This window comes from Artemia franciscana, chromosome 4 (assembly GCF_032884065.1).
Source record: "Artemia franciscana chromosome 4, ASM3288406v1, whole genome shotgun sequence".
Taxonomy (NCBI): Eukaryota; Metazoa; Arthropoda; class Branchiopoda; order Anostraca; family Artemiidae; genus Artemia; species Artemia franciscana.
The window spans coordinates 27,074,430-27,092,347 of NC_088866.1; the positions used below are offsets into that span (position 1 = coordinate 27,074,430).

Consider the following 17,918-nt stretch of genomic DNA (forward strand, 5'->3'; position numbering starts at 1 on the left):
GCGCCACCCCAACAGCTAGTACTCTATAGAATGGTAAATAGAGAAAAAAAATTTTTTTAACTCCCTAACTTCCTGAAATTTTAAACGCCTTCACTATGCCCGAGGCCACTATTCACTATGCCGAGGCTTTCAAAAATGTTTCATTTATCATCATTTAGAACCAAATAAATATTGAAATTTAATATCAACACTTATTAGTGCACTTTTTGAAGCGCTTTAATGTTTAAATCATCAATTACAAGCTACATTGGAACGACAGGATTGGAGCCACACATCCAATAGTCTACAGGCATTGTAGCCAACTTAAAAAAATATATATATCTGAGGTGATAAGCTAACAAATAACTGGCATACAAGTGGAGGGGGTAGCTTTTGGACACAATTACCAACGAATTAGATGACCACTTAATTTCGTATCTAGATCTATGAAAAACTAATAATTCAACATAATATATGTTGAATGTAAAAATTAATAACTATGTTTTAAAGAATCTTATTATTCAGTTTTAAATATGTAAATGTATTATTTCAGGCTTCATATGATGAGGTCGATCGACGTCAAATATATGAATATTGGTGGAGAAGAGCGTAAGTTGTTTGCTTTTTTCTCATGTGGATTTACGGTAAAAGGACGTGTAAAGTTGGACAAAACAAAACACTTGGTAATGTAAAATGGCTCATACTGTCAAAAAGATTCGTTGAAAAAGAACCTTTTAATACCATGAAAGTAAGCTTCTTCAAATTCGTCTAAAGTTTCGAATTCGTTTCATTTTGACATTTTATTGATATTTGACATTAAACTTAAAAGTAGAAATGAAAGTAAAGGAGTAAAATCTGTCAAAACCATGTATATGTATATCTTAAAATTTAATAAAACCGCTAATTCAATTTTATAAGACCTCCATTCGAAGCCATGTGATTTTCAGTAGCAATGAGTTCGGAAGGCTCGACAGTTCTCTATATATTTTACAGCACACTGTGCTTGACGTGTTGCTAGTAAAGATATTACAACACAGCAACAGTTGCAATAAATACCTTCTTCATTATGTGTTTGTCAAGTCTCAAAATTTATTATGTTGTACGGAATCTCTTACAAACGCGTATCTCTCGAAGGAAATCTTCTACGCAAAACATTCAGCAAGTTTTTAATGCTAGTTGTTTAGAGATATTGAATGCCATCAAATATCTATTTATGAAATAAGTATATTATTTTTTTTTCTTTATTCAACAACCACACACACTGTACAACCACTTTTGCCAATAAAACATACGAGTTAGGTATATTCATGTATTTTCTTTTTCTCTTTGTTTTACGTTTTAGCTACTATTGCTTTGCATGGGTAAGAAGATAATAGAATCACAAGTTCGTATGCGTTTCTTTTTACGACTAGCTAGGTATGTAAGTAAGTAAGTAAGTAAGACGGCACTAGACCCTTAAGGTCTAAACCGGCGGTGCTGATCTCCGTTTCATGGCCCTTCAGCCAGGAAGTGCAATGGGGGGCTGGGGGGCAACCATCCTGTGCTTTCACACACCCTTCCTGCTTACCTGCCCCAGACTTCTCCAGGTACCCATTTAGAGCTGGGTCAACTCTGGCTGAGCTTACAGAGTCATGCCACTGACCCCTGTCCCAAACTAAATAACGGGTCACAACTGGGATTGAACCCGTGCCCCTGTGACAAAGAATTCCCACACCAGCGTGCCAATCACTTAGCCAGGACGGCTTTAGCTAGGTATGAACCAAGTTTCAAAGCTGCCAGTAGCGAAATTCGACATAATTCCAAAAGTTGCCGACACTTTAGCAGCACAACTTGTGTTTTGACAGCTTTTCTTTGGGCAAAAAGTATTTTTATATGTAAAAATGGTATTTTCAGATAAAATCTGCCAACAAATTTGAAAATTGCCAAGTAGCATTGCTATTTTGCTACCCCAGTTTTTCCATGTCGGCAACTAGCCTTTGTTTTCCTCTTTTAATATAGCCCTAATTGTTGTAGCGAGTAAAAAATGGTTTAAAACGGGAGATTTTATCTTTATAAAATTATGAAGTAGATGTCAATGAACTTTCCGTAGAATGATAAATTAAAATCATGATCATGTGAAATTGATCTGCTGATTAAAGCTGCCCGAGGGGCTATTTTTTCATGAGCCAATTCGTGATAACGAATTGTAATTAAGGAGCGACTCGGCCCGTGTGTATTTATTTTCGTTTTTATCACTGATGATCTTGTCGAACCAAGGATCCTAAAAAATCGGGAGAAGGACTATTTAAATGGAAATGAAAAATTCTTGTGGCTTTTTTGAGTGCCAAAGAAGATTGGAGGGCAAATAGCTCCTCTCCCAAGCCCCTTTTCCCCCAGAGACATCCAATTAAAATTTTAAGCTAGACATTTGATTCAGAATAGTTGAATGGTCAAAGAACTTTAATGAAGACAACGCCGTCAGATTCAGCTTTTCAGAGAACCCTAATGTAGACGTTTAAGGCTCCTATTTGTCAAAATGCGGATTTTAGTAATTTTCGTCAGAAAAAAGATCACGGATGCATGTTTTTTTTGTTTTGTTTTTTCGTGGCTGATCGTATTGAGCCAGTGGTCCTAGTACATTGGGAGAAGGCTCATACGAACGAAAATTGGAAGTTCTAGTGCCCTTTTTAAGTGACCAAATTAGAGGGCAGCTAGTCCTCCTCCCACACCCCTTTTTCCTCCAAACGTACGATCAAAATTTTGAGATTTTGTTCAATATATTTGAATGGTCCAAAAACTATACCTTTGGAGATAGTATGACCCCAACTGCCCTTGGGGGAAGGTCCTTAAGTTAAAATATTTGCTCATTGTTTACGTATGGTATTTGTTATTTGGAAGTTTACATACGTTTTTCATAATTGAATAATGGATTATTTCTTTTTTTCGCTATAACTCGCAAAAAGGAATATGCATTAATTATAATTAGAATCTTTTTAAGGTCTCATTATTTAATTACTTTTGTCCTTCATCCGTGAAACAATGTAGTCCTCTTCGTTTTCTCTTTTTAACATAATTTTTAAAAGCTAATGAAACAGCGTCTATGTCGTCAACTCGTGCGTCCTACGTTGTTTTTGGCAACGGATATGATTGAAAGACTTGTTTGAGACTGTTTCATTCCCGAGATTAAGTAAAAAAAACTAGTTTTTTTTAACTGAAAGTAAGGAGCGACATTAAAACTTAAAACGAACAGAAATTACTCCGTATATGAAATGGGTTGTCCCCTCCGCAATCCCTCGCTCTTTACGCTAAAGTTTTTAATTGTTTAAAAAAGTAGAATTGTGGCAAAGAGTCAAAATGAGGGGGTTTGTCCCCTCGTTAATACCTCGCTCTTCACACTAAATCTTAAGTTTTGTCCCGATTCTTTAAGAATGACCCCTGAATCAGAAAGGCCGTAGAATAAATAGTTGAAATTACTAAAAATACTTTAGCATAAAGAGCGAAGTATTTATCTCCTCCTAAATACCTCGCTCTTTATGCTGAAGTATTTTTAGAACCCCTCATATGCTTAATAATCTCTGTTCGTTTTAAGTTTTAATGCTACTCCTTACTTTCAATTGAAGAAATTTTTTCATGTATATATTTTCATTGTTTCTTTTTAATAGTAATGCTAGAAAATCCTGCGCCCTTTTCATTGAATTTCTCTTCCCCCATGAAATATTCCTCCAAGGAAAGATCCTCCCACACAGCCCCCTCCCATCAACCCCACACCCAAACTAAAAAAAATCCCCCTGAAAACGTCAGTACACTTCCCAATAAACATTACTGTATGTAAACATTGGTCAAAGTTTGTAACTTGCAACCCCTCCCCCAGGGACTGTGGGGGAGTAAGTCATCCCCAAAGACTTAGTTATTATGGTTTTCGACTATGCGGAACAAAATGGCTATCTCAAAATTTTGATCCGTTGACTTTGGGAAAAAATGAGCGTGAGAGGGGGCCTAGGTGCCCTACAATTTTTTTGCTCACTTAAAAAGGGTACTAGAACTTGTCATTTCCGTTAGAATGAGCCCTCTTGCAACACTCTAGGACCACTTGGTCGATACGATGACCCCTGGGGGAAAAACACAACAAACAAACAAACAAATAAACACGCACCCGTGATCTGTCTTCTGGCAAAAAATACGAAATTTTTATGGCACTTGGTATTAACCAAGTGACATATAGCAATCGCAAATTCTGTCGGTCTGTCTGTCTGTCGGTCCCGGTCTTGCTACTTTAGGCACTTCCAGGTAAGCTAGGACGATGAAATTTGGCAAGCATATCAGGGACCGGACCAGATTAAATTAGAAATAGTCGTTTTTCCGATTTGACCATCTGGGGGGGGGGAGTGGGGCCGGTTAATTCGGAAAAAATAGAAAAAATGAAGTATTTTTAACTTATGAGCGGGTGATGGGATGTTAATGAAATTTGATGTTTGGAATGATATTGTGTCTTAGAGCTCTTATTTTAAATCCCGACCGGATCTGATGACATTGGGGGGAGTTGGAGGGGGGAAACCTAAAATCTTGGAAAACACTTAGAGTGGAGGGATCGGGATGAAACTTGATGGGAAAAATAAGCACAAGTCCCAGATACATGATTGACATAATTGGAACGGATCCGCTCTCTTTGGGGTAGTTGGGGGGGGGGTGGTAATTCTGAAAAATTAGAAAAAATGAGGTATTTTTAACTTACGAATGGGTGATCGGATCTCAGTGAAATTTGATGTTTAGAAGCATATCGTGTCTTAGAGCTCTTATTTTAAATCCCGACCGGATCTTGTGAAATTGGGGGGGGGGGGTGGGAGGGGGAAACCTAAAACTTGGAAAACACTTAGAGTGGAGGGATCGGGATGAAACTTGGTGTGAAAAATAAACACAAGTCCTAGATACATGATTGACATAACTGGAACGGATCCGCTCTCTTTGGGGTAGTTGGGGGAGGGGTTAATTCCGAAAAATTAGAAAAAATGAGGTATTCTTAACTTACGAACGGGTGATCGGATCTCAATGAAATTTGATATTTAGAAGGATATCGTGTCACAAAGCTCTTATTTTAAATCCTGACCGGATCTGGTGACATTGGGGGACGTTTGGGGTGGGGGAACCTAAAATCATGGAAAAGGCTTAGATTGGAGGGATCGGGATGAAATTTGGTGGGAAAAATAAGCAGAAGTCTTACATACGTGATTTACATAATTGGAACGGATCCGCTCTATTGGGGGGGGGTTAATTCTGAAAAATAAGAAAAAATGACGTATTTTTAACTTACGAAGGAGTGATCGGATCTTCATGAAACTCCATATTTAGAAGGACCTCGTAACTCAGATCACTTATTTTAAATCTCAACCGGGTCAAGCGTAATTTGGGGGGGGGGGGTAGTTGGGGGGGGGGACCGGAAATCTTAGAAAATACTTAAAGCGGTGAGATCAGGATGAAACTGGATGGGAAGAATAGAAATCTGTCTAAAATACGTGACTGACATAACCGGACCGGATCTGCTCTCTTTGGTGGAATGGGGGGGGGGAGTAATTTTGAAAATTGAGGTATTTGTAACTTACGAAAGGTTGACCAGACCTTAATGAAATTTGATATTTAGAAGGATCTTGTGCTTTAAAGTTCTAATTTTAAATTCCGACCAGATCCTGTGACATTGGGGGGAGTTGGAGGGGGAAACCGGAATTCTTGGAAAACGTGAAAATTGGGGTATTTTTATCTTACGAATAGATGATCGGATCTTAATGAAATTTGATTTTTAGAAGGAATTCATGTCTCAGAGCTCTTATTTCAAATCCCGGCCAGATCTTTTGACATTGGGGGGAGTTGGAGGGGGAAATCTTGGAAAAACACTTGGACTGGAGGAATCAGGATGAAGCTTGGTGGATAGAATAAACAAATGTCCTTGATACGTGATTGACAGAATCGTACTGGGTTCGCTCTCTTTGGGGGAGTTGGGGGGAGGGGTTCAGTGATTTGGTGAGTTTGGTGCTTCTGGACGTGCTAGGACGATGAAAATTGGTAGGTGTGTCAGGGAGCTGCACAATCTGACTTCATAAAGTCGTTTTCCCAGATTCGACCATCTGGGGGGCTAAAGGGAGAGGAAAAAATAGAAAAAATTAGGTATTTATAACTTACGAGTAGGTGATCGGATCTTAATGAATTTTGATATTTAGAAAGAAATCGTAACTCAGAGCTCTTATTTTAAATCCTGACCGGCATTAAGCCTCTTATTTTCCTTTTTAAATCAATCTATTGATTCATAAAATTTTGTTAGAGCTCATACCATATGATCTTTTGGTTCTTAGCTCTTCTCGCCTCGTCACAAGTGCCATATGAGCTCTTAGCTCTTGTTTCTTTAGGGTTCTCTGATTCGCTGAATGCGATGGTGTGATTTTCGTTAAGATCCTATGACATTTAGGGGGTGTTTCCCCCTATTTTCCAAAATAAGGCAAATTTTCTCAAGCTCGTAACTTTTTATGACAAATATTAAATTTGATAAAAACTTATATATTTAAAATCAGCATAAAAGTCCGATTCTTTGGATATATCTTTTAGCATCGAAGTTCCGTTTTTTAGAGTTTCGTTTACTATTGAGCCGGGTCGCTCCTTATTACAGTTCGTTACCACAAACTGTTTGAAATGTTCAGATATTGTGTAAACAACAAGACCATATATTTTAATATCAATAAGAAGAATTGTTTCAGGCACTAAGATTGAGGAGTATACGCCCAATTATCCAATCCTATTGATTCTAATTTGTTCTCTTCAAACGTTTTTCATTTTAATGGGTATTATTTCCTTTTAATTTCCTTGTTAGATCATTTTTATTGAGGGTTCTATTTCTCCCCTTTTTTTTATTTCTATTCTTTTTTTTTCAGTTCAAACGGAAAGAAGCAACGTGTTTTATGCCACCTTCCCTCGGCATTGGAAATCTATCGACTTGATCAGCTTATTTAAGCCGCTAGGTATGCATTATTCAAGTTTTTCATTGGTCGGCGTTGCATAATTTCGTTGTATAGAGGATCATAAGCATCAATTTGTCAAGATGATATTTTTTTTTTGCTTTTGAACTTTTTCGAACTTTTGACCTGTAAGCTTAAGCATTGTAAGCTTAAAACAACGAACAATTTATCAAATACACAGGATTCTCGAAAACTCGTTAAGACTGAGGGGGAAATTCTTCAAAGCAGGGTTTATTAGACATTTCACGTAATTGCCTCGCCTAAGCTACTGCAGCGAGTTTAAGAGATTCTCTTTCAGTTTTAGAGGATGTGGGTCCAAGCCACTTTGTTGTAACGATCCGAGTGATTCATAATCATTATCCCCTAAAGAAAATTTCAACTTTTTTTTACATGATTACTAAAATCCTTGCCGTTTTACAATTATTATCCCAACCTAATATATTTAGGTATCAACATAATGCTTAGATTATCTCTTATAACCTTGCAGGCTATTTAGTATTTCTATTCCAGTATGTTGTGTTTCTCCTAATCATCCAGAATCATATTCTATTACTGAGCATCGAACCATATCACTAATGTTATTAAACGAAGTTATTAAACGTCAGTTTAGGTATTTTGCTCTGTTCAAATCGTCGGGGGAAAAAAATCTCAAAAAACCTAAACCCAGTTCCATGAAACGTATACTGGGTGGGGTCAGCACTTCAGCAGTGGACTTCATTCGTAAAATCAATCTTGAAAAACATATATTACAAAGATACAGTCCTTCCTCCCGTTTTTGTCCTTATGCTCTTAGATTATTACTCGTCACTCTTGCCACCATAAGTTTTGACCTTATTGCCATCTTTTTGTCGGCAAATGCCTTGATGCTGGACAAAGCCTCCTTGTCTCTGTCTACATAGTTCATTTTTTTAAGTTGCAGTTTCCAAAAGGCCAGCTCTTTTAAAGAGCATCATATAAATCTTAGGACTGGTCTAAAAATATCTCCTGTGTTGAACAGCTAACAGTTCCTTTCAGGTTATTGATTGACTCAGCTATAAAAATAGTATCTGGAATCTGGTAAATCAATTCTAATCTCATGATCATCACACAACTTTGCTTGCATTATCAAATCAACTAGGTATTACACTTCTTTGTTTGGACAGGCCAAAAATGTCAATAACAGCTTTGGCGATGGACTGCTCATTGCCGTGAAGTTGGCGCTCTCTGACTTCAGCCTTTTGAGATCGTAGTTGAAGAAATTCTACAGTGGCTCTTCTCGAGTGAAATGTATTTCTATCATGGTAAGATTGCTGTTTTACCGAAAATTCCTTTCCCGTGTGATGGATTGACTAAGATTATATGTTTTATATTACGTTCGACAAGATTTTGGCGATTGAAAAAAACTTTATGAATTCTATTACTGTCACTATCACTGTCATTGTGAGCCGCTATGATAGTGACTCCTTACTATCTCTGTCTTGGTCTGAGTCATTTAATTCTGAGCTATTATCATCATTACTGCAGTCATTATACTGGAGAGCCATCTACCTACAAAGAATAACAAAGTTTAGAAATCCAATCATACTGCTTCAGTTACTTTAATGATAAGACTAGATTAATGCAGGATTATTTTTCACACTAGCAAATCATTTCTTCAGAGCATGTAAAGACTGCACTGATCCCTATACAGCAAGTATTGTAAATCGAATAAAAGTCACTATACTGTGATACGATGCTAATCGCAATCGAAATACGAAAAAGGAAAAAAAATGGGTTTATCAATAACCGAAAAGGCAAAATAGAAAACAAGCGTAATAGAAACAGCACTGAAAAGACGCTGACTTATTTTTTGTTATTTTTCTTAGGTTTTTTGCAGTTTTTCCCAAGAAATTGAATAGAAAACGGTAAGAACGGTTGATTGGGGCTTCCAGACTACCTTTCCCTCTAATAGGGATGGATAAAATTTACTTCCTTTTTATTATAAGAATGAATAAGATTTACACATCAGTCTACAGACGTAGCAGTAAAAAATATATAATGAAATACAAAACAATATACATAACAACAACAAAGAAGAAACGTTTTCAACATATTAACTAAAAGAAAAACAGACAAGTTATATTTTAATAAACTAGCACGCAAAAGCTGTTCAACCTAACCTCAACATTAATTCCATAACGGTAGTAGAAGTATCAGTAGTTCCACATTTTTCTGTTACTCTCGGATTGCTGGTGGGCCAAGAAGGTACTTATAATTCATATAATAACAGAGAGCTGTTTTATTCTCTTCCAATATGATGGTCCTCAAGTGTAAAAAAGACAGAATGGGTGGGATAATAAAACCACTGCAAGGGCTATGAAGTAAAAAAAAAAAAAAAAAAAAAAAAAAAAAAAAAAAAAAAAAAAAAAAAAAAAAAAAAAAGGTGTCAACAATGAGTCCCTAATTATGGCAAACTTTATCAGCAATATGCCGAACAAGAGCCAAACTAGCCGATTTGAGATTTGACGCAAACGGAAGGCCTAGATAAGTTATAGTACCGAAAGGGATACAAAGGTGATTAGCAAGTGAAGAGAACCGGTAGAAGGCACTTGAGAACGTTTGTGAAATACATATATTTCAGTTTAACCCAATAGTTCCTCATTGTTCATATAATTACCTTTTTTCTTTTTACTATTATATGTTAAGTCAGTAGTATTAGTATTAGGGAGCACAAAAGACGTTGAATCTGAGTTTAAATCTAATTTTGGACGTGAAATCTAAAGGTTAAAGTTAAATTTTGTTTATTTGGGTGTCGAAAAGTTTTAAATTTGTTTAAAATTCATTAGGATCTGAAAGATAGAGCTAGACGGCCGAATAATAAAATATTGTATTAGTATGTTAATAAATTGAGAGAGAGTAGTCAATCTGGACTTGTCCAAATTAAAAATCGGAATAGGGCCACAATTAGCGATGAGGAACAAGTTAAAGAGAGATGGGCAGAGCATTTTGAGAATGTGTTAAATTGGGATAGAGTTACAGGAAAAGATATAGAAGAAAACGAAAAAGTATGTGACATCTTGGATGTAAATGAAGATTTATTTTGTGAAGAAGAATTAGTGACAGTATCAAAAAAGATAAAAAATTTGTAAGACCCTAGATGCTGATAATGTGGTAAATGAGTTTCTTAAATATGGTAGCTATGAGGTTAGAAATAAGCTACTGAAAGTTATGAATATGATTTTTGTAAAATCATGCGTAACCTAGCGATTTTAGGAATTCCCTAATTATAACCTTGTATAATAAAGATAATAAGAATAGGTGTGGCGATTATAGAAGCAGTAGTTTAATTTCTGTAGGCTGCAAGTTGCCTAGTATGATGATTCTTTTTAGACTTAGATATGCTTTAGAAAGTTTTAGGAGAAGAAGTGTGCAGTATGAGGGCTAGAGGATGTGTTGACCAACTTTTCACTCTTAGGTTAATAATTGTGAAGTGTCTGAGTCATCAAACACCTTTAGTCCTCAGTTATAGAGATTATGAGCAGGAGTTCAATTCAGCTGATAGAAGAGCCCTGGCGACGGTCATATCCTTTTATGGTATACCAGGCATATACAGTAAAGCGATCAGTGCTATGTACGAGAATAACGCTGCTGCGATTTAAGTAGGACATGGTGTTAGTTGCTGGTTTCGTATTAAATCAGGAGTTAAGCATGGTTGTGTCCTATCCCCCATTATAAGCATCATTTTAATGGATTTTGTCCTAAGGAGCACAGGAAAGGCAATGGGAGAAACTGAATCAAATGTGGAAAAGAAAATTTCCTGCATGAAAATTATGCTGATGATTTAAGCATCCTAAACAGAAGTGTCAGCAAAATAAATGAACTTTAAGAGTTTTAACGAATTCAGGGTGTTAGAATAGGTTTTAAAAATTAATGTTTTGAGGACTATGTCACTAATGCTAGGAATAAGTGAAGATGAATAGGTGCCGCTGGGCTTCTTAATTCAGTTTATTTGGAGATTTTGAAGGACGGTAGATGTGATTTGTAGCCAAATTAAGTCAAGAAAGTACTGGACCTTTGTGGCCTGTCGGAGATGTGGGATTAAGGAAAAGACCCAATGGATGAGAATATGTCAGTTTGGAAGGAAGTACAGCAAACCATAAACGAACAAGAAATCCAAGAGTTTCAAGCCCAAAGGACTAATCCATGTCTTTGAGGTTTTATTCCCGAGCTAAGGAATATTGGGAGGGGTATTTTGAATTTGGGTTTAATAGTGAGAATTTGAAGAATTTTTCGTTGATGTGGGAGGATAGTTAGGAATTAGAAGAGCGAAGAAAATTTCTGGGAAAGTTTAGGTTAGCGACCGGCCCCTACTTTTGCCGGATGTGTGAATGGAAATCTCTTTAATTTTGTATCTGAATGTAAAGAGCTATCTGAATTGTGGAATGAATGTTTTGGAAGAGTATCTGTGAGTGGGTGCCGGTGAGATGCCTGAAAGGAGTCTGTGCACGATTTAACAGTTGTTAAGTTTAATTCTCAATGGGGCTAAACATAGGGAATTGTGTTTGAGGGGATAGTTTGTTATGGTTCTTAGGAGTTGAGTTTTATTATGGCTGTTGTTTATTGGTTAAAAATGCTGTCTTTATTTATTTTTTTTTTTATTAGTTTTTACTATTTGAAGCTGTATTTTGCTTTTTGGGCTTTGTTTTTAGTTGTACTTTGTGTGTTGCTATGGCCCAAGGGCTTTTGCAATAAAATCTTATATATATTTATATATATATATATATATATATATATATATATATATATATACGAGTAATTTTTTATAATACAGCGAAAATAAAAAACCAAAGCTAATTTTAAAAAAATTAAATAAAGGTCCGACATTTGGGCTGCAAGAAAACTAAGCCGTTAACTCAATTAAATAAATAAGTAATAAAAAAAAACATTGAATACATATAAACAAAACAAAAAGAAAGTCACTTCTGAAATTCCAATATACGTTGTCAAAGAATACTTTCCCTTGTTGTATAGTGTTTTTTGCTTATGCATATTGCAATTTTATTTACAAGTCAGTTCATATTTATTTTTAATTCTACTTAAATATAAAATATATATATATTTTTTTTTCTTGTGTTCTTGCTAAGCTGTTTTTACTTTTTTTTTTCCATTGACATAGGATTTCGAATGTGAAGCTGAAATATTACTTTTGTTATCGTTTTTCTATGAATAATTTTTATTTGTTTATTTTCAAATCCTCATAACAAAAATTACCCATTTTTATATATTTTTGTCTCATTTTTGGTGCTTGCATACTGCATAAAATTTAGAACCTTATACAGTTTACCCTATAGAAAAGTATTAGGTTACATATTAAGCTTAAAAAGACTAAAGTATTGTGTTTTTTTTTTCAGGCAACGTTGAAATACAGTGGATAGACGATGTTTCAGCATTAATAGCTGTCATGGACAGGTCGAAAAAAGATAGTGTCATTTCCATGGTGAATAAAAGCAGTTCCGCCGATGTCATTAGTATCTCGACGTATTCAGAATATCGGAAATCCACGGTGAAGCGAAGCAATAGAAAACGAAATCTAATCACCTCAACCCCGAGTAGCAAGAGAAAAGTGGAGGGTATGATGAGGAATTTGATTTCAAATAATTATTTTGTTCTTGTTGTATTTTTTTCGGTAACTTTATTATTGTATTTATTTTGTTCGCCTTTTCTCTATTTATTTTGATTTGGTTCCCTTAATCGAAAGCATTAGAAAACGAATTCAACCGATGCAAATCAGCTCTCCGCCGAGTAGAAAAAATTAAGAGAAAGTGAAATGGACAAGAGAAAGCGGGGGGTATGATGAGGAATTTTGCTTCAAATAGTTATTTTCTTCGTGTTGTAATTTTTTCGGTAGTGCTATTATTGTCTTTATTTTTGTCGCCTGTTTCTTATTTTATTTTGATTTTGATTCCCTTAATCAAAAGCATTAGAATACAAATTAGTCTATGCCAATCAGCTAGCCGCCGAGTTGCAAGGGGAAAGCGGAGGGTATGATGAGGAATTTGATTTGAAATAACTATTTTGTTCGTGGTGTAATTTTTCCATTACCCTTATTATTTTCTTAATTTTGATTGCCTTTTTTTATTTGATTTTGATTGCCTCGATCGAGTCTTTCAGAAGACAATCCAACGAATTCCCTAAATGTTTTTAGGCACAGATCAGCTAGTCGAGAACCTACCTAGGTTGTTTCGATTTTTGCGAAGAAAGTTTCTAAGTAAATTTACCTATGAACTTAATTTAGATTGGTTTCTAAAAAAAAAAATTATCGAGTGTTGATGGCAAACAAAGTTTTTGATCTTTTTTTTTTAATGTTAGTATTATTAATTTTTTGCGTTTTGGGATTACCATTATGGACCATCAGAGCTTAACGTTAAAATTAAAGAAAAAAGTAATCTTAGACAAAATACAATTGGCCTCTGAGAGGGCTATTGTCATATATCCTAGATTTGTATTGGTTAGACAGAAGAGTCATTTCAAACTAGGAAACAGGTGGTTTTATTTTTTTCTACAAATTATCAGTTCTTTCCATGTCAGTTTTTTTAATGGTACATATTGAAATTGTTTGCATCATTCCAGTTCAAACAAGATGCAACAGACTTCATACCTAAAATTTTGGTACCAGAGCCATCCATGACACATAATTAAGGAGATGGATCACTACATAAAAGTCCAAGAGGATAAAGAGTGGCACTGGGACAGGAAACTAAGCCCTCCTTTTTTTTCCAAAAAACAGTGAGGGTTAGGTGGCATAAATACTTTTTTTGTATCAATCAGTACTACTAAGGAATTTGCTTATGAAAGCTTGAAGTTAAACTATAAGAACTTAGAATTAGACGCTGCGAACTAACTTCAGCGTCTAATTAATTGATTAATTAGATAGCTAATTATTTAGTTATTGTTATGGTTAATTTAATAAATTAAGTTATGTAGTTAATTAATTGAAGTGTCTAAGAATTAACTAATCATAAAAATTAAAATTAGACGCTGAAAGTCAAATTAAAAGATAAGATGCTAAAATAAAAGTAAAAAAAAAAGAGGGTGAAAATCTGAGCGTTTGTATTGGTTATATTGAACGCTACACGCCTATATACATTAAAAAAGAAAAAACAAGGAGGAATTCCACTTTTAAATGACAAAGGCCTCTGTGCAGTTTTGCAGTTTTTGTAGTACCGGGTGCCAAGTTCAAAGAAAAAGAAATGTGGTTGGGAAATAAGCTAAAAACATGTGGTTTTAAAGGGCTAAAAAAGGTGTAGCTTTCGTTTGTAGGTGTAGTTGCCTATGCCAAAAATCATATTGTCTGTGTATGAATTTTTACCGACAAAAATCATTGTCAAATTTAAAGAAGAGGTTTTTGTTATTTATATTCATGGTTAATGTCAGCAACACTGTTGAATCATTTTTACTGAATTAAAGAGCAAACAGCCTAAAAACTTCCTAGCTTTGAAACAACCAAAAGGGAAACCTTAGGATATAGTGGTTTTCAGATATGGTTACCTACTCAGGGCGAGTATCAATAAGCAGAACAGTCTTATTGTCTTTATTTTTAAGTCATGGGGTGACAAATCTGCAGTCTCAGTTGAATTGAGAAATTTCTGGAAGGAGTTCAATTCCTCTTTCTTATATATCCTTCACAGAATCATAACATAGACTAGAAATTTAAGATAGACCAGAGTAGCAAATCACACTAGACTTATAGGTACAAAAAAGGAAAATCTTAAATATTGTGGAATTCAGACAGGGATAGACTGGAGGAGTGTCAATAAAATTTCCTTGGTACTTTTGAAATTTCTAAATAGTAGATTTGGCTTCTCAAACGGCTTCAAATTTTCTTATGTCCAATTTTATTGGCAATGCCCTAAAGTACTATTAAATTTTAATCTTGTTAATAATCACTTCTTCAGTAGGTTCGTGATTTTATTGCTTTTTTATACTTATTACACAAATCTTTTGTAGACTCAAATTTTGACGAAAAAGCCATGGATACCCTGAGTGGATCGCAAGTTGTAATGAAGTGTAATTTGACAGCAGAAAACAAACTGCCAGTGGCATCTATTTCGAATGTATTTGATACGCCCTCTTGGTAGTGCTAAGGCAGTAAAAAAATTGGGATACTGTCAATGGCTACAGACTTCTAATTTCCATTAACTGTTTTGCTTCAAACAATCTATTTTTAAATTCAGCGTTAATTAAAGAGAGATAAGATGACTTTAGTGTGAAAGTTTAAAAATCAGAAATCTATTAACAAAAAAAATTATTATCTAAAGGTTTTGAAATTTGATCTAAAATACTGGTAATTAGTGATGTTTGTATGAAACTGGGGCTGAGAACCTGTCCTTAAATGGTTTCGATTTCGTCTGAGATCAAATAAATACTCGTACTGGACTCACGTATCAAACAGACAGAAAAGTTTCTCAATAGTCTTTGCTTCATTCGAAAAATTTTAAATTTTGAAACAATGAAATCTTGAAATTAAAGAAAAAATCGTGTACGGGAGCTACAAGTTCTTTAAAAAGTTACTGTTTATAATATTATCAAGTTTCACTGTAGTGTTTATATTATGTGCTATTATAATGTACTTATTATAATATTAGGAAGACAATGTATAAATGTGCCTCTAAGATAATATCTAAAACAGGTAAAATCTTGCCTTTTTGATTTTGTCTGTTTAATAGGTTTTAATTTCTTATAGGCATGCGTTTGTTTAACTTTAAGACACTCCAACCAGGAGATAATGGGGTGCTTGTTGGCATTGTCATGAGAGTTTCTCGTGAGTCATTCCATGTAGCTCTCCTACGTATTAACTAATTATCACAAACCTGGAAATGAAACGTCTTGAGAGACAAATAAATCCGCCCTTTTATAACCTGATTGGCTCATATGTGAGAAATGTTAAGTCAGTAGAAAGTTTGAAAACTCTTTGTGTCGCTTTTTGTCTGTAATATCCCTGTTTCTCTTTAAACGTCTGCTTTGTCCTTTTTTTTGCTTTATGCTTTTTATTTAATCGTGATTCGTTAATCAAAAGTGTTTTCCACAAGTGTTTACTCGTTAATCCAAAAGTTTTTTGTGAGCAGAGAGCCACAGCATAGATTTCTCCCTATGCTCAAATGCCTTACTAGTATATGGCATTTCAAATGCTTTTTTATACTCTGGTATTTTAAAGGAGACCTTTCAAAACGAAATTACAAAAATTGAGAGTTGATAGTACTAGACTCTACCTTGTATGACTTCACCTTTACCAAGTTTTTAGCTATTGTGTCTCAGAAAATATACCGAATAACGTGTGATAGCTTGTTTGTATCTACACGAGTTCTAGAATTACTCAGAGTTCAGGTCAGAACGCGACTTAAGTAGATTATGTTGTGATTGTAAAATTTTATTATCATTAGAAGTAATTTGTCTTATTTTTTTTTTTCATAAGTTATGGTGTTTTACTCCTGGTTGGAAATTTAGTAATTGTGGAAGATTATGAATGAGATGTTTGTGAAATAAATCTGAGGGGCTTTGCCAACCTTCAATAGCTGATATCAGTTTGTTATTTTTCTACCTGCAACATTTTGTTTCGCTTTTAAACTGTGTATTTGTGACCTACCTTTTATACAGTTTTTATAAAGATTTCTTATTTATAAATCGATACACATTTTTATTTACTTTCAAACTTTGTTTCTACAGTTTAGCGTGTTTTCAAGTTTTCACGTTATCATGGCTGTTTGCATACTTTCTTGAGAGATAACCCCATGACTTAATCTGGCCCAAAGCTAAGACAATATGAGCAATAAGCTCCAGATAAGTTCAAAAATTCTTGACAAAAAAAAATACACCAGTTGTAAGTCATTTCAAAACTGCAAATAAAAAAAAAAAAATACGAGCTCCAGGTTAGGTCAAAACTGCCAGCACCAAGTCAGGTCAAAAATGGCATAAAAACATGCCTGTTCTAAGTCAGGTCAACAATTATAAACGAAATAACGCCCCAGCTCCATAAGTTTTGTGTCAGCCCGATGTCAAAACTGGCAATAAGAAACAACTAGTCAGCCCTAAAAGTTTTTGTCAACTCCAGGTCAGGTTAAAATCTGTGAACGGAAATACCTGCCAAGCAGACCATATACGAATTATGCAAGACCTGCTCAGCTGTCTCTAGTTGAAAATAAGCCACAAGTATTTTCTGGGTGGAAGAATAAAGGTTTCAGCGTGTGTATTCCTTGGAAAATATGAAAGATATAGTTAATAGGTATAAGCATATAAAAATTTGTTTTGATCGAAAACCGTTGTTTTTGCGCTTTCTTTAACTGAGTTGCTATTCGCTTTGTCTATGGAATGCCAAACGAGCCAGCCAACAGGAAACCTTTGGAAACGTCTCCTTGTACATTTCTGTAGTATCAAAATAATCCCCTTGAAGTTTTTACTATAGCCCCTTCTATACGATGTGCCCTGGTCTAAACCCAAAAAATAGAATAAATAAATAGTACTTTGTGTCCAAGTCTCCGTTTATTTGGACAGTGCTATTATGCTGCCTATGACCAAAATGGTCAGAGGTAAACTAGCCCCCCTTCCATGCTCCTTTTCCCCCCAAAGATATCTCACAAAAATTTTGAAATAGTTTTTTTCGGCATACTTACAAGTTCCTATAACTATGCCTCCGAGGGTGAAGTGACCCTCAAAAGTCCCTGGGGAAAGTGCTCTAAGTTATTGGATTTGTCCATTGTTTACATATAGTAGGTCTGTTTGTTACTGGCAAATGCGCGGATGATTTTTTGGGGGGAGGGACTTTCCCAAGAGAAGGGGAATTTTTAGGAGGTAACTTTCCATGGAGAGGTCAGGGGCATTTCCTGGACTGCTACAAAAAAAAATTCAGAAATTAAGTGAAAAAAAAAGTTTTTCTGCTGAAAGTTATGATCAACATTAAAATATAAAACAAACAATGTTTTCGGCATGTGAGGGCGGTTACCCAATCCC

General features: G+C 35.0%; 1 protein-coding gene across 5 annotated transcripts in view; it reads left to right on the forward strand.

Moving 5' to 3' along the window:
- Window positions 1-16,611, forward strand: part of LOC136026231 (poly(A)-specific ribonuclease PARN-like) — an 89,325-nt gene extending 72,714 nt beyond the window's left edge. For 4 of the 5 annotated variants that reach the window (XM_065702572.1, XM_065702571.1, XM_065702573.1 and 1 more), the window contains exons 10-13: window positions 533-588; window positions 6,873-6,959; window positions 12,326-12,544; window positions 14,922-16,611. In XM_065702572.1, the coding sequence (XP_065558644.1) occupies window positions 533-588; window positions 6,873-6,959; window positions 12,326-12,544; window positions 14,922-15,052 (493 nt within the window). In that variant the 3' untranslated portion in view covers window positions 15,053-16,611. Of the gene's footprint in view, window positions 1-532; window positions 589-6,872; window positions 6,960-8,098; window positions 8,237-12,325; window positions 12,545-14,921 lie in introns of those variants that run through there. The other variant, XR_010617248.1, reaches the window with a different exon arrangement.
- The last annotated feature ends 1,307 nt before the right edge of the window (window positions 16,612-17,918 follow it).